Source organism: Acanthopagrus latus, chromosome 9 (genome assembly GCF_904848185.1).
Source record: "Acanthopagrus latus isolate v.2019 chromosome 9, fAcaLat1.1, whole genome shotgun sequence".
NCBI lineage: Eukaryota > Metazoa > Chordata > Actinopteri > Spariformes > Sparidae > Acanthopagrus > Acanthopagrus latus.
The window spans coordinates 2,629,353-2,649,004 of record NC_051047.1 but is presented as its reverse complement, the minus strand read 5'-3'; the positions used below and the strand labels follow the sequence as shown (position 1 = coordinate 2,649,004).

Sequence of the window (19,652 nt, the reverse complement as noted above, 5' to 3'; positions counted from 1 at the left end):
TGACTCAAAGTGACACTACTACGTCACATCTCTATTCACAATTTACTTAATTGACAAATCTACGGGCTGACAGAGAGCTCTCTCCAAGTTAGCTGAGTTGTTTATTACAGTAACGTCGTATCTACTCATTCTGATTGCAGCCGAGCCTTCAGCGGAATATAGTGACCTGTTTTTATACTAACGCCAGTGAGGGGTGGCGTGATTTAGCAGCAGTTACTTTTAAAAGCCACTCACAGTTGCTCTGGGGGGCGGAGAGTCTGCAAAGTGCTGCGCCGATTGGGGCGCTCGATCGGGGGAAGAGAGATGGCGTGCTTGTTGGAGGCCCCTCTCCGCATCAGTGTGCTGTCTGTGAGTGTCACTGTCATAGTTTTAAGTATAATTGTCAAATTTACAGTATGCGCCCTCCAATAGCGAGATGTTAATTTAATTCGATCAGTAATATAAGGACGCTAAGAGCAAGGTTGTATGTCTTCTGTTAGCCCACAAGCTAAGTTAAAGGCTTTGCAACATGTAGCACTGTAGCGGTCCGCCTACATAGCTGACGATGAGAACGTTTTTTTTTATTCTGACTTCGCCCGGATGGGCGGGAACGTTCTGAAAGTGTTAAGGGATGCACGCTGTTAATGTGTCCGTTCTCCCCGTCGGCGAATCAAGGAATAGAATCAAACGAACGAAGTACCTGTCAGTGACACTCGGAATGAGTTAGCAGCTAACTGCTAAGACTGAGAGTGCTGTCACTAATGTTCCCCTAGTAAATAACCAAACACGATTAAACTATTGTATAATGCACAGTGGACAATACATTGCAGGGCTGGGCTTTTATTACAACCATCTGATAATATTCGCCATTGCATGTTTGCCAATTATAATAGCAAACTTAACGTTGTCAAGATAGCTACCATAGGTGCTCGAGTAACGTTAGCTAACAAATAGCATATGGTTAAGCTAGCGAGGCTAACATAACTTACCTATTGCCTACTTTTTAAGGAGTTTCCGACGGGGTACAGTTGGCTTTGCAGCAGTCGAAAGGCTAGCTATTAGTACGGTATAGTAATGTATTTTAGTAGCTGACAGTAGCCGGCATTTGCCAAAGTTAATGTTAAATGGGTAGTGTAAAGGAGCATACTGGGGATTTGTAACAGTGAAACGCCCCCACGTTAGATACATGCAGAAAGAAGACTTTGATTTATACCTTTTAGACATTATGGTAGCTTATGTTTTATAATATCATTCTAACAACATTAGAAGAAGCGTTCTTTTGTGTATTGTACTTGTACGATAAACACTGAGGCTAAAATATAAACGAGATACTTGTAAAGCCAACTTTATGCAGGTACAGAATATGCAGAACACCTTGTTATTGCTTGAAAGCACCAGAAACTAATGGTTGCAGCATGAAATCAGCTCTCCTCTAGGGGTCATGTGGAAAGTTCTGGTTAAAGCTGTCAGTGATATCAACAAAGTTTTTTCTGCTGTCACATGTAGCCACTGGGTGCCATAATAGGTTTTAAAGGACCCTGCCATGGATGCTGCTGTATATGTCAGTGTGCATGACCGTGGGTCTATCAATGTCTGCCAGCAGTTAGACAGCGTTAGTCATAGTCAAATTAACAAAAATCAACAGTTTAAACTGTTGTTTAATGACTTTTGTTTTTGTTTTTTTTAATCTGCAGAAAATATTTGCTGTGTGTATGCAAGACAGAATGAGCTGGAGAAAGATTTGCTCTCATTGAGTTTCTAGCATGCCAGTCTGAGCTGGAAAATGTATATGTCACCAGTGTTTCTGTAATTATTGTCCTTATGCAGGAAGTCACTGCCACTAGTCGCCATTATGTTGACAGACTGTTCGACCCCGACCCACAGAAAGTGCTGCAGGGAGTCATGTAAGTTCAGCAAACGTTACCTTCCCATACATTGTAATGTAAAAGTTGTATTATTTTTTTTTTTTGATAAGCTGTCCTGTTCTGAATCTGTTCAAATTGTCTTTCACATGTTGCTGAAATTTGCTGATGAAAGTTGTTCTTCTGACGTACACTTACTTCTGTAGAAAACATAACTGACTGTGGTGTTCTTCGGTGAGCATGGATTCTGTTTACATGCTCAGACTTTCATGTGATGTCTATGTCAAAATGCAATTCACTGCTCAGTTACACCTTGTATCCCTCTCCCACTCTCACTCTCTACCTAAACTGCAGTGACCTGGGCTCTGCCTATTTCATAGTTATTTTTAACTTCTGAAGAGACTAGCTCTGGTTACGGCTTGTAGCGCTCCACTAGCGTAGCACCTGACTAATTTGACTGCCTGGTGTAGCAGTACTTTTCCACTAGCCTCACTCACCTGCTATTTGATATCATCTGGGGCTCATGCAGAGCAGAGGAAACACTGCATGGAAAACTAAATGCAGTGAATACAAATGAAATGGCTCATTCCTTGTTCTTCAAGACCTTGTTGGGCTCGGCTTGATGTAAACCCCCTGTTCTCCAATTTGGAGATGTGGGCCTGGCTGACCTCTGAGTGCCTGGTGTCTTTGTTACTTCTCAGATTATCTAGCTAATGGCCTCAGCTATGCTGAAGACTCCCTCTGACAATCTGTGAACTGTCTGAGAACTATTAGCTTAATTTATATTATCAGGACACCACTGGGGAAAATGCCTTTTTAATTAAACAACATGTTCTGTACTTCCAATATGATTCTTATTTTTTAATAAAGGTTCATTTTTGTCTCACCTGTTGCAGAAGTATAGGTACCACTTTATAATAACCATTATTAGTAAATGGTACATTTATAAACAATTCAACTTGGTAAGTAGTTATCTGACAGTTACCAGACAGTGAAATACTTTTGAAATCATTTCTTAAGCAATTGTAAAGGTTGATGAATATCAGTCGCAAATTTATAATGGCTATCTATGTACAGATGAACTGCACAGTATTTATAAACCATTTACAAAGAATCACAAACATAAATTGCAACTTTACAATGAGCAGTTGCTCAATAGATGGATTTCATTGTTGAAATAGCAATGAACTCATGTTAACTATAGATGTCCCTATTACTAAGGATTGTTATTATAAAGCATTAATAAAGTATAGGGGACCATAATACTTAACATGATGTGTTGTAACAAACAGCATGATTCTACCCTATTTATAGTGTAATATTATGTGTGGCACACCACTACAGTATGTGCTTACACGTACTTGCAGTTACAGTGTTGTCAGTGAGTGGCTGTAGCCCTAGTGCCCTGCACTGTTGACTCTAGACAGCCCTTGTTGGCAGCCAAGTAATCCTCAAGAATCGGCTGTGGAGGCCGTCAGTGAGAGAAATCCCTTGGACTGGTTGTACAGCCCAGCAAATCAGCGCAGGAAAAGAAAAACGGGAAAAAAAGAGAAAGCCCCATGAGCCCGTCATTGCAATATCAATGATTTCACCCATGTAGTGTAGTTTCTCCCCGTTTTCCATCTTGCTCTTTGCTTGTGCCATTTGTAACTTTTTACCTGACATTTTCAAATAGAATTAATTATTGAGAGTGGCGTGACAAAACTGCTTTTATCATAACAGTTTATAAACCTGCAGGCAGGAGTCCTCATTTTTCACGTTTTGAGTGACAAATACAGACTACTGCCACCTTATGGGTAGGGGAGTTATTTTCTCTCTTGCAGGCACAGAATGGACAAGCTAGCTGGCTGTCCACTGTGCAGCTTTTTGGCTAAGGCACTGATGACATGCAACAGTCAAGCATCGTTGTCGTTTCTGCGATGTCTTGTTGTAAAGTAGGTCACACTGTTCCCCATTATATTAAAAAAGGTGCCCATATTATTTGTACCGAAAGTTGGGATGCAAGATACAGATTTTTTTTCAGCCAATATGATAACTGATGATTACCTGAGTCTCATTACGGATACCGATAAAATAACTGATAAACCAACATTTTATGCTCTCTTTTTTTTTGCTGAGTGCAAGAAAGGCAAAAATGTAGTGGGCAAAGATCACAAAGAAGAAATATAGCTGTGATTAGATTTTATGGTTAAACTCGAAGACTTCTTCCCTCCTGTTCTCGTGAAAAAACAAACAGTGATGACATATGTGGCTCTACATAGGTGCAGCAGTTTGATGTGCAACACCAGCATGTTTTTCATTTTTCTATGATTATTGGCTGCTCACAAAACAACTGTGCATACCACCACCTACTGTGTGTAGATGCTGCTCTTGTTAAGTCAACAAAAGCAATTTGGCTTGGTATTATTGGCTAGATTTGTTGTCTATAATTTCTTTATTTACTGATACATTTTAAATTATAGGACTGATAATTTATCTTTCTGATATGTATTGTGCATCCCTTAACTAAACTTTCCTTTTCTTTCTTGTGAATTCCCAGACTTTTAACCGCTTATTACCCAACTTCACATCTTGTTGTTTGTAATACGTACACATTTGTCGCAGTTGCCTCAAGTGGATTGTTTGGGTGATTTTGATAATGGTTTTGTGTCTTACTTCAGCGACATGAAGAATGCAGTTATAGGAAACAACAAACAGAAGGCCAATCTGATTGTCCTTGGAGCTGTGCCAAGGTACGTCTCTGCACAACTTTACACTTCCAATACCTCTGACTTTGCCTTTGTTCTTACTTCCCATTTTTTGACGATTAAAATGTAGTTCAAGTGCACTCACTTTGTTCAGCACATTGACACTGGTGCTAAATAGCACACTTTTGTTAAGTAGACAGTGAATGAAAAATTAAAATGCCATTTAAAAGCAACCTGGAATTACAATACACTTGAACTGTTAAAGCTTAGGTGTTACTTAGTAGTATCATCTACCCTGAACCTGAAATTAGAGCTGCGGCAATTAATTGTTAGGATGTCAAATATTGGATTAATCACCAACTACTTTGAATAAAGTATCATATAAAATTGAGTCATCTGTTTGAGTAATTTTATTGCAGAAAAAAAAGACAAAATTCTGTGATTACATTTAGTAGTGTCTTTACTCCTCTATGGTAGTAAATTGTGTATCTTTATATTGTGGACAAAACAAGACATACAAACACTGAGCAATCATCTATTAACCTACAGATTAGTCTACAATGAAAATGTTTGTTACTTGCAGCCTTTCCCTACAGGTTACTTAACACCCTTTACAGTACTCTTGCTTCAGTGTGTGTGTTTGATCGTTGGCTCCAGGTTACTGTACCTGCTGCAGCAGAGCTCGTCCAGTCTGGAGCTGCGGACAGAGTGTTCTGTGGTGCTGGGCAGCCTAGCCATGGGCACTGAGAACAACATCAAGTCCCTGGTGGACTGTCACATCATCCCTGCCCTTCTTCAAGGTTGGGGTGGCACACACACACACACACACACACACACACACACACACACACACACACACACACACTCTCCTGCATGCAAACACTTCCTGTGATAGACAACATCTTTGATTTGCACCTGTCTTTGTGCTCATAGGTCTCCTGTGTCCGGACCTGATCTTCATTGAAGCTTGTCTTAGATGTCTCAGAACGGTCTTCATAAGTCCAGTAACCCCTGTGCAGCTGCTCTATACTGTAAGTTATTTTGTACATATTCTGCTATCTATATGATATCTTTGTACTAGCATGCTAACCTGTTAGCCCATTCCAGAGATTTGTCTGATGTCTCAGTCCATGTAGTTTCAGCTGGGAGATGTCAAAGCAACAAGTTATTAAGAAGAAACAAAATAAACTCTCAAAATGTCAGGAATGTCAGTTGAAAAAATAGTGATTTTGATGCTAGCATAAAAGTGCTAAAAAACGGAAAATATGGTCAATCTTAAAAGTGCCTCACAAAAAAGCCTTGGTTGCATTTTGATGAGAATTTCACTTCAAGTAAATCTCACCAAAATACTTTTTGGTTTGTTTTATACAGTCGCCTCTGTGAATTGAGGATTTACCTCAATTAGATCAGAGAAAGATCTGAAAATATTCCCTCTCTGCCCGCTGCTGATTCCCACTGCTGATTCCTGCTGCTGATTCCCGCGTCTTTCCTTCTCATCTCTGTCCTCCCCCATAGTTTCTGGAGCTACCACTCACAAAATGCATGCATCAGCAAACTGAAATATTTAGACTTGACAAAACAATAGAGAAGCCTGTGTAGTCCACTAAAGAAACGTAAAGCTGCATTCAGTGAATGAATCTGTGAAACAAAAGCATTAACTAAAAAAGACAAAGTTTCAATCATAGTTTCCTGTCTTAAATGTACAGTGAACCACCCTTTCACAATACACAATTAAAACTTTAATGATAATATCAGAAATATTGAATAAGCCAAAACTAACTACAAAGATAAGATTGCGACAGAGTTCAGAAGTAACAACTCTAGAGATGCCTGGAATGAAATGAGAAAAATGAGTGGCTGTTTTGGGGAAGGGGAACACAGGAGTTAGAGTTGCTGGTTTTACCTCTGATAATGAGCTTGCTGATAGTTTAAATTAATTTTATTTGAGATTTGACAAGCATAATTTTACAGAACAGTTTGACAATCTGAGAAAAATGAGTCATCCCCTAATAATATTGATACTGACACTGGATTTGTGGTCAGGCCCAGGCCCAGATCAGATCTGTGGCAAGGTGCTTTAGACCTGTGAGGAACAACTGGGGGGCATTTTCCAGTACATTTTTGTGGAATGCCTAGAGAAACAGAGGATTGCTGTTGTTATTATCCTGTTTTCACATGCTAGACATGTTTTCATTCATTTTTCCTCTGTTTTCAATACTATACAGCCATATTTGCTGAGATCTGTCATAATTAGCCTGCTACAGGGAGGGGAATTAGATCATGGCCCAATTGTGAATGACTTTTTATTGATTTTAGAAGGTCTACACCTACTCCCAAGCCTACAGAGATAGGGGGATTGGAGGTGGAACTAATGGAAAGCTGCAAATATCTAGGAACTGTGCTGGAGAATAAATTATGTTTCCAGACTAATGTCGAGGCTATCCATAAGAAGGTCCAACAGTGTCTCTACTTTTTAAGAAAAATGAACACATTTAATGTATGCACAAAAATGATAACATTATTTTATAAGTCTTTTATTGAGTCAGTCCTGTCGTTTTCAGTTCTTGTATGGTTTGGCAACCTTAACCTTGCTGAGCGAAACAACCTGGGTCGGTTTGTTAGTGTTGCTGGCAAGGTTATAGGGGTGAAGCAGTTTCCACTGTGTGACTTATATGACCGTCGTGTCCTTAGGAAGGCTCTGGCCTTTTTGGACTGTGATGACCAACCCCTCTATAGAGAGTTTGTGCTTTTACCCTCAGGTAGAAGGTATAGAGTTCCCACCCACTGGACTAAACGTTACAAACTCTCCTTTGTATGTACTGCCATCAATATGCTGGATTCACTCTAAATGATGTCACTGCTGCACTTTCTGCTTCTTTTGCTCTCTGGACTCTTGGACTACTGCTTATCTTGGCCTCTCCATGTAGTGATCTTGTGCTGTATTTTATTTCATGTACTCTCTGTGTTGTAATGCTGTCTCCATTGCTATTTATTATCTTGTGTGTTGCGTCGTTGGTTGCGTGTTTTTTGATACCTGGCTGCAACTTAATTTCCCCCCCGTGGGATAATAAACTTGACTTGACTTGAGGTACTTAATAGCTGTAATGGTGCTGACAAAGCATGTGTCAGACAAACAGTTTGGTGTACCTCTAACTGAATCTTATTACTGTTATTATATGGTCAATTCTAAACATTCCCATCTTGTTCATGGCTTGTATAGGACTCCACTGTGATTCCTCATCTAATGTCTCTACTGAGCCGCTCACAGAGAACCCAGGAGTACATCACACAGATCTTCTCTCACTGTTGTAAGGTATTTGTTGGTATTTGTTCACACACAAACACAGTGCAACAAAAACGGAGTCCATCACACTTGTAGCCAGACCAAGATTCATTGTTGATGGGACACTTGTTTTGTCCAGACCCCAGAGCACCAGACGGTTCTTTTCAACCATGGCGCCATCCAGAACATTGCTCCTCTACTTATCTCACCCTCTTATAAGGTATATGAGGTCTCTCTGTAAGCATATGCAATTGCCCAATTCAGTGATGCGGCCATTCAATCCTAGGACTAATTCACCTGTGTTTATTTTCTCTCCTCCTTCAACCCCATTGGCTCTCCAGGTCCGGATGCAGGCTTTAAAGTGTTTCTCAGTCCTGGCCTATGAGAACACTCAGGTCTCCATGACACTGGTGAATGGTGAGGATTCCTCTCCTTCTCCCTCTCCCTCTCCCTCACCCTCCCTTCTCATGAGCTTCACTTTTAAACCTATCCATCTTTTGTTTTTGTTGCCAGTGCTGGTTGATGGTGAGCTGCTTTCTCAGGTATTTGTCAGAATGATGCAAAGGGATCAACCCATTGAAATGCAGCTAACAGCAGCCAAATGGTGAGTGACATCAAACCATATTGAGAATATATGCATATATTTTTCTGTATGCTTTTTCCTTTAATGTGACTTCTTTCTTTCCAAGTCTAACATACATGTGTCGAGCCGGTGCTATCAGGACAGATGACAGCTGCGTAGTCCTAAAGGTTAGGCTTTGACGGAGACCTCTGTCTATATGTTTATATTATATTCTATCAGTGGCACGTCTTTAATGAAAGTGCATGTGGCTTGGTGCTTTTCATTCAGACTCTGCCGTGCCTCGTGCGGATGTGCAGTAAAGAGCATTTGCTTGAAGAGAGGGTAGAGGGTGCAGAGACGCTGGCCTACCTGATGGAACCCGACGTGGAGCTGCAGAGGATCGCAAGCACCACGGACCACCTGGTGGCAATGTTGGCTGACTACTTCAAATACCCCAGCTCTGTGTCTGCCATCACTGACATCAAGAGGGTGAGCCTGAGGGGCCTGAGCTGGAACATTTCATGTGATAATATTTTGGCAATGTGAAGAGGGACAGGTGTTTAATGTATGTGATAGGTCCGTCTAACCCTAACCCTTAGACTCAGAAGACTAAGAGTCTACAGACATGTTATGCCTTGGCCATCCTACATGATTTACAAAGTTGTCAGATTGCTACACTGCAAGCTAAGCAACTTTCTGTCTTGTAAACACAAAGACGCATGATAAGACTGAGTTCAGAGAAGAAGCTCTGCTGTCATTGGCTGTAGCTCGTTCATGGCTTCCTGAACCAGTCGCAATTTAAATAATACATTTTTTTTATATTGCACCTCCCAAGAGCAGAATATAACAAAGTAAACCAAAAGTATTAGACTAATTGTAACCTTGACCTGGATTAGACACTTAAGGGAAACCCAGACCAAGTCCATCAGAAAGACACTCTGAACATTACATCTGTAGAGCCAAGTAACTAGCATGGCTAAAAATGATTATCACAATTATTGTTGTTAAGAAGATTAATTAAAGGCAAAGATTGTTTTGCTCAGACCTTCTGACAGCACTTTGGCTAGTCTAACTGTGCTACCATCAATAATCTTGCAGCGTTGAAGTTATCACCATTTTTGTGAAAAAGCTCTATCATCTGTTGACATCTTACACCAGCTGACTTTGTCCACTCTGTCATTTGCAGCTGGATCATGACCTGAAGCATGCTCATGAACTGAGACAAGCTGCTTTCAAACTTTACGCATCACTAGGATCCAATGATGAGGACATCCGCAAAAAGGTGACCTTCCCCTCAAATGTATTTTATTTTGCAACTATTGTTGTGCACATACATCAGAGCTGCACAAATCCAAATGGCAAAAGCAGCAATTTTTTGAGAAAGGTAAAATGTGTGACCTAACAGCATTATAATGAAGTATGGAGGTGCTGCAGATATGTCCCACCAATATTTGTCTTTGGATGTAAGAGAACATGTTTGTTTGGTACATAGCTCAACAAATACCGCATCTTCATGATGTTTTTCAGTGAAAATTGAACTTTTGATGCAAAAATAATAATTTCCACTAATCCTGAACAATCTTGCAGTCATATTATTTGTCATAATTGCATATGAATCATGCTTGATTTTTATCTAATCTGTTTCATCCTATTTACTCTTTAGATCACAGAGACAGAGAATATGATGGACAGGATAGTCAGTGGTCTATCAGAATCCAGCATTAAAGTCCGTTTGGCAGCTGTCAGGTATGGTGTAAAGCGAGTCTCTTGCCCCGCTATGGCTTCCCTACCTGATGATAAAACACTTGCACTGACATGACTGATGTCTTTCTGGCTCATCTACACTTGTGAATTGTTCCTCTATAAATTCCTTCTAGTCCCTGCACCAAGATTTAACTGACGTGTGAAATTAAGTTCAACAAAATTCTATTGATCATTGATTTTCATAATTAACCATAACTGAACTGTAAGGGCCTTCTTCTGAATGTCTAAATTACATCAAAAGATGTAATATAACTGTGTGTTACTTTTTCATTTGTATTTTTTTCAAATTTTACTTCAGCATTTGATCTGGATGATGCATCAAACCTTAATTTTTTAATTAATAAATAAAATGTTTGATTCAATAGATATGCAGCTGTAACTAAAGTCAACAACACAACTTGTGTTGTGAATTCTCTGCTGGGAGGAGTACACGTCACAGCTAGCTGCTTCATGCAGAGACTGACGGACTGTTTGCGCATGCATAGTGTGTTCGATAAAACTTTCTGTGCAGTTAACTAGTTGAGTTAATTTTCCACTGATCGTCAGCGCTCTTCTTAATTCTTTTGCACAACAGTGTGCGTCGGTGATGATACATCACAAAGCACACCTACTATAGTGTACCACAGTGTCCTGTTCATTTGGATCGGGGTCAATAAAGTCATCTAAAAGGGAGAAGTTGCTGCGTCTTCTCTGACCGGAGGATTAGGCCAGTATATATACAGCCAGCGTATCATCACTGAAGCTTTTCCCTTACAACTTGTGTTTGTGTGTGTCCTATCATACTTATTCTTCTGTCCAGGTGTCTTCACAGTCTTTCGCGGTCGGTGCAACAGCTAAGGACCAGCTTCCATGACCATGCTGTGTGGAAACCCCTCATGAAGGTCAGTAGTGTTTGAATGACACTAGTTTTAGTGAGTACGTAGGGCAAAGTACCTCTTTAAATGTTTGTAGGAGGAGATATTGTATTTGGATACCAAAGATTCCTTCAGATGTTTGAATGTGAAAATGAAAGCTGACTGAGTAATGTGGTGTGTTGTTGCTGTGTGTAGCTGTTGCAGAACGCACCAGATGAAGTCCTGGTCATGGCCTCCTCTACACTATGCAATCTACTGCTGGAGTTCTCACCCAGCAAAGAGGTACACACTCAAAGAAATTATAAATATATATGTAATATGTAATACAACAAGAGGAATTGATTTTATCACTTGTAAATTGAGAATATTTTATTCTTGTTGATCTATAGCCCATCCTGGAGTCAGGGGTGATTGAATTACTATGCAATCTGACCCAGAGTGACAGTCCTGCACTGAGGGTCAATGGAATCTGGGCCCTGATGGTAAGAAGATGAGTTTACACTTTTTTACATTTGTAGGCTTCTTACAACCATCAAAATCCTGGCAAGTGAATTGATTCTGTGCTTTCCAACACTGTTCAAGTTTTGATATAATGAAACAGATTTATCTTCTATTTTTTTAATATCTACTGCCAAACTGTGTATTAACTTATATGTATACAGTTTCAGTTTTACATGTTCATACTATGCTAGGCTTAAATGCTAGATTATTTCTGTACAAAAATGTGTTTTGTGTGTGTGTGTTAAGAACATGGCATTCCAGGCAGATCAGAAGGTGAAGGGAGAGATTGTTCGGTGTCTGGGGACAGAACAGTTGTTCCGCTTGCTATCGGACCCCGACACCAATGTGCTGATGAAGACCCTCGGTTTGCTGCGCAATCTGCTGTCAACACGCCCAGTGAGAGTCACACATACACACAATGTTATTAATATACAGTAAACATTTACATTAGTACTGCCTTGTGTCAGCACTGTATGGACAATCCTTTGGAAAAATAAGGATTTGTTAGCCTTGAAGGAATGAGTGTACTGATAGTGTCTTGGTATACACTACCGTTCAAAAGTTTGGGGTCACATTGAAATGTCCTTATTTTTGAAGGAAAAGCACTGTACTTTTCAATGAAGATAACTTTAAACTAGTCTTAACTTTAAAGAAATACACTCTATACATTGCTAATGTGGTAAATGACTATTCTAGCTGCAAATGTCTGGTTTTTGGTGCAATATCTACATAGGTGTATAGAGGCCTAGTTCCAGCCACTATCACTCCAGTGTTCTAATGGTGAAATGTGTTTGCTCATTGGCTCAGAAGGCTAATTGATGATTAGAAAACCCTTGTGCAATCATGTTCACACATCTGAAAACAGTTTAGCTCGTTACAGAAGCTACAAAACTGATCTTCCTTTGAGCAGATTGAGTTTCTGGAGCATTACATTTGTGGGGTCAATTAAACGCTCAAAATGGCCAGAAAAAGAGAACTTTCATCTGAAACTCGACAGTCTATTCTTGTTCTTCGAAAAGAAGGCTATTCCATGCGAGAAATTGCTAAGAAATTGAAGATTTCCTACAACGGTGTGTACTACTCCCTTCAGAGGACAGCACAAACAGGCTCTAACCAGAGTAGAAAAAGAAGTGGGAGGCCGCGTTGCACAACTGTGCAAGAAGATAAGTTCATAAGAGTCTCTAGTTTGAGAAACAGACGCCTCACAGGTCCCCAACTGGCATCTTCATTAAATAGTACCCGCAAAACACCAGTGTCAACATCTACAGTGAAGAGGCGGCTGCGGGATTCTGGGCTTCAGGGCAGAGTGGCAAAGAAAAAGCCATATCTGAGACTGGCCAATAAAAGAAAAAGATTAAGATGGGCAAAAGAACACAGACATTGGACAGAGGAAGACTGGAAAAAAGTGTTGTGGACGGACAAATCCAAGTTTGAGGTGTTTGGATCACAAAGAAGAATGTTTGTGAGACGCAGAACAAATGAAAAGATGCTGGAAGAATGCCTGACGCCATCTGTTAAGCATGGTGGAGGTAATGTGATGGTCTGGGGTTGCTTTGGTGCTGGTAAGGTGGGAGATTTGTACAGGGTAAAAGGGATTCTGAATAAGGAAGGCTATCACTCCATTTTGCAACGCCATGCCATACCCAGTGGACAGCGCTTGATTGGAGCCAATTTCATCCTACAACAGGACAATGACCCTAAACACACCTCCAAATTGTGCAAGAACTATTTAGAGCAGAAGCAGGAAGCTCGTATTCTATCGGTGATGGAGTGGCCAGCGCAGTCACCAGATCTGAACCCCATTGAGCTGTTGTGGGAGCAGCTTGACCGTATGGTACGCAAGAAGTGCCCATCCAACCAATCCAACTTGTGGGAGCTGCTTCTGGAAGCGTGGGGTGCAATTTCTCCAGATTACCTCAACAAATTAACAGCTAGAATGCCAAAGGTCTGCAATGCTGTAATTGCTGCAAATGGAGGATTCTTTGACGAAAGCAAAGTTTGATGTAAAATCTTATTTCAAATACAAATCATTATTTCTAACCTTGTCAATGTCTTGACTCTATTTTCTATTCATTTCACAACGTATGGTGGTGAATAAGTGTGACTTTTCATGGAAAACACAAAATTGTTTGGGTGACCCCAAACTTTTGAACGGTAGTGTATGTGATATGAATCTGACTTTAATATATATTAAAGCACATTATGTGAGATTTGTATTCATCACAGTGGTGTTGCCAATTTCCACATAATGTTGCTTTAAAGGAGCAATATGTAAGATATAGACATTATTATCATAAATAACATCATCAGTATGAAGAAACAATAGTGTGGATGTTATATCAAAGACATCTATGTACTATGTTGCAGAGGACAACGGCTTTGTGCAAGAGTCAGTGTTTCCTGCACATATAGTTTACTTGGCCGGCCCGTCAAATACACAGCCATTCTGCGAGAAACACTGTGAGGCCATAGTCTCATAGCCCCTGTAGTCTCAGCTGGGAGCTGTCAGCTTTTCCTGGAATAAATGAACAATATAAATTGAATAAACAGAAAATAAAACAAGTTTCCCCTCTTTTACTAAGCTAAGATGAGCTTAGATGCATCATTAACTCATCCTCAATCCTCAGTTCACTCAGTAAGACAGGAAAATATCCTGGCTTTACATGCTGTTTTCAGCTTCTGCTGATATCTGACTATCTCCCAGTCCTCTTCCTCCTCCCTTCCTCTCCCACCGGACACCCTCTCATGTCTCTGCCTGTGGTGTCCTCTACTCCCCTGAGTCACAGTCCTGGCAATTTTTGGCTGCGCTGACTCAAACTACATGTTCAGTTAAACCCTGAGAAATTGAGCCAAGCAACACATAGATTGACTTCTCCAGAGTGGATCCCAAGAGTGGTGACATCTCACCCATTATGACCCCCATTACCCCCTCAAACAAGAGTGTTTTGCAAGACACAGTCAGAGAAAAATGTGTTCAGCTCCCAGCAATTATGTACCCTCTTACTTAATATCTGGTTTGAAATTTAGTTTTTCTACAGTGTCCATGTTTGTACTTTCAGACTTATACTGTAATTTACTGTTCCATCATGTTCACTTTGAAGGTGAGGAAGAGTAATTACAGCCGCTCTCTTGCCCACTACTCAAGACAGCATGTCATCAGTAAAGATGTGTAATGTAATGGAGATGCAAATCCCTGCTGTACTGGACTGACCTGTCGAGTCAAACCGAGTCAAGCAGAGCCAGCACATTTATATGGAAAAGCCCCTCAGGTCAGAGCTGCTGTGAAATCTGACCTCCATCACCTTTACAGCCATGGATAGCTAGCAAAAGGAAGCAGTTGTCAGATCCTCAGGTGATAGCCTGGCCACTAGAGTTTTGGATCTACCTATAAATTGGCCATATTTTTAAATTACACCTTTTAAACAATATCTATTTTTATTCTTGGTTTCTGCTATCCATTATCTCCTTAGATACAGTGTATATTGCTCAGAATATAGTCGGTGACAGGCCCAGAGGGACTGTACAAATCCATGTCATGTAAAATAGTCCACAATAGTGTGCACAAAAAAAGCACCTTAAGGAGCAAGTGAGCACTCTTTCCAGTGCTGTCACAGGTCTGAGTTTAGACTGTCTTGGTCTGCAGGTTGCTCCTTGAACTGCTCTGTTTTGTACTGCAGTCAGAGATGTTCCATGGGGACTTTAATGGCATGGCATAGACCTTGAATGCTGCCTACTTTCTTACCTTCTCTGCAGATATTAAAACACCAATATGAGCTTTTGCATAAATTCCCCAGAAATCTACAACATGCATACTGATTCTCTCCTTCTTACTCTTTTTTTTGTAACTGCTATGATGTCAGCACATAGACCAGATCATGAGTTCTCATGGGAAGCAGATAATGCAGGCCGTGACCCTCATCCTGGAAGCAGAGCACAGTATAGAGGTCAAGGAACAGGTGAGCTCGCTCTCTGCTTATGCTTACAAATGATTGTCGTACAGAATTCATCCTCCAGCTACATGTAAAGCCTGCATTGTAGAGTAGTAGACATTTTTCAGGTGTGATGATAAGCTGTCCACCTGGGATCAGTCTTTGTTCAGTTAGGCATGATCAGCGGTGTAGTACTGTCTGTTGAGCTAGAAGAAGAATTTGTTGGCAATTTGTTTTGTTTTTTTTTTCTTTTGGTGTATCTCAAAAACAGAATGATCAGATAGCAGCAGTGATGTAACACACTTGTCTTATCTGTCAGACACTGTGTATCCTAGCCAACATCGCCGATGGCAACACAGCCAAGGAACTCATTATGACCAATGACGACATGCTCCAGAAAATCAAATACTACATGGTACTCTCACCCTTGTTCTTATTTATTAGATCACACTGTTTGCTGTGTTTAGTAGTTAAACATCTGATTGAGACCATTTTACCTTTCGTTTTATTTTTCCTAACTTTGTCTAACTTTTGCTGTTCCCACAGGGGCATTCGAATGTGAAACTGCAGCTCGCTGCCACCTTCTGTATCTCAAACCTTATCTGGAATGAAGAAGACGGTAAGGGGCACACCACACAAGTGGGAGGAGGAAGGTAGAAAAGGCCTCAGAGGGAGGAGGAAGAGGTTGTGAGGAAAGCTATCCTTCTCTTGTGAACACAATGTCTCTGGCCTTGAGGGAATTTCTTCAAATCTGGACTTGGGGATAACTGATTCAGTTTTGGTTGTCAGAGGTCACTTCGACGAATCATAACACATTTTTGGTCATGACCCAGGAGTTCATATGCTATAAGAAAATGTGTGACATGATGTGTTGTGCAAAAACATTTTTCTCACCATTATTCAACACCATAATTTGGTAACAGAAGGGGAGATTCTTACCACTCTCAGGAATTTATCCACTGGAATTCTATATGTCAGTACTGTGTGCTATTTCTCCCAAAACACATTTAATACCTTTTACTCAAAAGGGAATTGTTTATTTTGAAACCTGCACTTTCTATTTAAATGGCTTTAACAAAAGTTTAGGAATCAGTCTAGTAAGATGCTTCAGCTGGCTTGTCCAAGTGTTTGACAAAATCAGGGAAATGATTCCTATGGTGATTGGCTTTTTTGTTACATAATAAGATCCTTTTTGTCACCACAAACACAAGTCTCATTCAAGGAGAAATATTGCTTTGACATCTCAGGAGAGCCGAGTTGGTACAGGGAGACAACATTAAAAATGTGAGTCAGAGTTGGAGAGTGGAGTATGTGGTTTATCCAGAGGAACTGCCAGCAAGACTTCTTCTCTGTCATGGCTGAATATTAAACTGATTTTTGACAGTCTGGATTAGGCAACAAGCTTGAGCGAGACTTCTTCATCAAGACTTTGATCTTATTTTATTTTATTTGGATCCTATTTTACAAATGTCTCCCTGTAATGTTGTCAGAAACTTCTGCCTCAGCACTTTTAGAGGATGCAAGTTTTACAGTTGGAGTTGCCACAAACAGTTACATTGCAGCTGTCAGGTGATGCAATCGACTGGACCGATTCCATAACTTTTTGTAAAGCATGAATCATTTGCACACCAAAACATGTAAATATAGTGTCCAGGTTTAAAAATACTGGAATTCCGCCTTTAATTGCTTCAGTCTTAAACTTATTATTGTACTGTTCTGGACATTCAGAGACACAATAACTTTCTGTTTGTCTTTTGGTTAAAGCAGTGGTCAACAGTGTTTGACTGCACCCACAGGTCGGCACAGCTAAGGTCAAAGTTCAACAAATGTGAGCTTTTGGACCCCCTCTCGATTCAAACACAATTGAAATCCACACAGAGCTGGCACAAAAACACCATGAACACAATGATGGTGAAGGCATTCACAAAAAAGCTTTTTGTCCACAGTAATGTGTGAATACTTGAGTGACGATGGTTGAGATACTGTTTCTCAACCATTTGTGTTCACAGTTCTTAAAAAGATGGTGAGACCTCTGCTCCGGATGATGATGAGATATGTTTTAGGGGCAAACTGAACTCTACAAACCACTAACCCTTTTGAATTCCCATCATTTAGCACATTTAAATGGGACTTAAGATGTTGGCAGATTCTAGGAAATGTTGACATGAATGAATTTTCTAATCTGCTTTCATATGTGTTCTCAGGTTCTCAGGAGCGTCAGGACAAGTTGAGGGAGATGGGCTTTGTGGACATCCTGCACAAACTCACCCAGGCCTCTGACCCCAACCTCAGTGACAGGTGGGTCAGAAAAGTGAATCATTAAACACATGTTTTTAATTGTTGAGCAGGTGGACTGATAGTGTGTGTCTGTCAGGGCGAAGACGGCGATGCAGCAGTACCTAGCATGACTACAGAGGAGAGAGACGCCCTACTGCCAGCCTAACTAACAATCGCCAGGAGGACGCCTGCCATTGGTCCTTTTGTTTCTTGTTTTGTTTATTGTCGAAGCTTGTTTTGTTGCACAAAGACACCTTTTTTGGACCCGTGGCTGGCCTCCCTTCACCTCCTACCCACCACCCAAAACTACCACCTCAGCCAAGCCTCAACAATTTTGTTCACTCCAAACCTCATCTTGGAGACTCTGAGACCGTGGTTGTTGGCAAATCAATGAAGAGATTTTCTTTTTCCTTTGGGACTTTGTGATTTGAGAGTTGTAATTTTTTTTTTCTTTTGGAGTGCTGCAGACTGAAACCAGCACCACCTTGGTGCTTTTGGACTCCCACTGGTAGAGATTCTGGTCTCAGAGCACCGGACTGCAAGGTTTGATACAAGATCAGGGCTGTTGGACAGCAAAGCTTCCTTCCTTATTTTTAACATTTTTAAATAATATTACTCTTAATATTAATGTTTCCTTAAAAGGCATCACAAGCAAGGACACATTTGGAAAAACACAGACTGCCTATTTTGAAATGGGTGTTTTCTTTTTTGTGGATACATACCTCGTAAATATATAAATATATATATAAATATATACATAAATATATATTTTTGGATTTTTATTTTTCCCTGACCCGCTTTGTTTTTGTTCATTCTCTCTGAACCATGATTCTTGGCACAGTAGGGTGAATCCACTGCAGTCTGATTCAGTGTGTATTTGACAGTGAACATGGCCTATACAAGGAAAAGAAATGTATTTTCCCCCTGTGTTTTTTTTTTTTTTCTCCCCCCCTCACTGTTGTGATTCTGCGTGCACTGGAGCCTGCCGCTTCTGTCCAATGTCCTTATGATCCCAATGGGAGATGTAGTTCCAGAGTGCTTACTCTGACCTGCCCCGTTACTAATTAACAGGCATGAGTACACAGAACACCAGAGATGGGAGGATGCATGTATCCTCACACCTCTATTGAATAAGATTTAATATCTGTTGCTGTTTTTGGCAGCCCCCTCCTTCTGTGTGTGTGTGTGTGTGTGTGTGTGTGTGTGTGTGTGTGTGTGTGTGTGTGTTTGTCAAAAGGGATAAATGAAAGCTCCTGGGTTTGTTTTTACTAAGATAGGTTCTGAAATGCAAGCAAGGGTAGAGTAGATGTAAGGAATAAAGAAGAACAACTTGAGACTGGCCCCTGGAGGGTAGGGCACCAAAAGTGCACCCACAGCAGCTGAAACAAGTGCTACATTGTGTTTGATCCCTGTATCATATAATTTCTTCTCCCATCAGGATATTTCTAGAGTGTTGTTCCCTGACATTTCAAACCTTATGGAAACTCTGATAGAATGAATGTTACCATTGGAAAATATATGCAGACCTGAAGAAGGATTTCCTCTGTGTTGCGTCTTCTTTATTCTTTGTTACAATTATGTTTCACCTTAAATACTAGTTTACATAAAGCAGAGGACTGTGGGGTTGGCTCATGTGTTCAGTCAAAGCAATCAGATTTATCAAAGGAGAAAATCCTAAATTAAAATTTTCATATGCTGTTGTTTATACCGAGGATTCACTTTCCCTCATATTTCATCACAGAGTTTTTGCGATGAAGATTTTAACTACTTTGCCAAAAAACAAAATGAATACACAGCCACGAGAACTTTTCAAACAACACTTACCAATGGTTTGAGGATAGTTCACCATGCCCATGACATACCTTTAACAACCTGGATACAAAAGTAGATTACATCTAAAAATAAAATAAAACAGAATATCAAGCTGGCATGGACTCAACCTGCTGACTCATGT

General features: G+C 40.4%; 1 protein-coding gene across 2 annotated transcripts; it reads left to right on the top strand.

Annotated features, from left to right (window-relative positions):
• The first annotated feature begins 37 nt into the window (after positions 1-37).
• Positions 38-19,237, top strand: armc8 (armadillo repeat containing 8). 2 transcript variants are annotated; one of them, XM_037109481.1, is made up of 22 exons: positions 44-348; positions 1,807-1,883; positions 4,502-4,573; positions 5,186-5,328; positions 5,462-5,559; positions 7,749-7,841; positions 7,951-8,031; positions 8,153-8,228; positions 8,325-8,415; positions 8,501-8,561; positions 8,662-8,862; positions 9,560-9,655; positions 10,037-10,119; positions 10,937-11,018; positions 11,187-11,273; positions 11,381-11,473; positions 11,739-11,888; positions 15,353-15,448; positions 15,741-15,836; positions 15,968-16,040; positions 17,626-17,719; positions 17,796-19,237. In XM_037109481.1, exons 1-22 carry the CDS (start codon positions 304-306, stop codon positions 17,827-17,829), a joined length of 2,022 nt encoding a protein of 673 aa, XP_036965376.1. In that variant the 5' UTR covers positions 44-303; the 3' UTR covers positions 17,830-19,237. The 2 variants fall into 2 exon arrangements, with proteins under 2 accessions (XP_036965377.1, XP_036965376.1); XM_037109482.1 differs by lacking the exons at positions 15,353-15,448; positions 15,741-15,836; positions 15,968-16,040; positions 17,626-17,719; positions 17,796-19,237 and adding an exon at positions 14,594-15,324 and having other exon boundaries at positions 38-348.
• The last annotated feature ends 415 nt before the right edge of the window (positions 19,238-19,652 follow it).

Bases quoted from the DNA above. Each gene is read 5' to 3' on its own strand.
- armc8 (XM_037109481.1), top strand. From the start codon at position 304: ATGGCGTGCTTGTTGGAGGCCCCTCTCCGCATCAGTGTGCTGTCT. The intron at 5,560-7,748 runs GTAAGTTATTTT...TGGCTTGTATAG, and splicing joins CTGTGCAGCTGCTCTATACT to GACTCCACTGTGATTCCTCA. The intron at 7,842-7,950 runs GTATTTGTTGGT...TGTTTTGTCCAG, and splicing joins TCTTCTCTCACTGTTGTAAG to ACCCCAGAGCACCAGACGGT.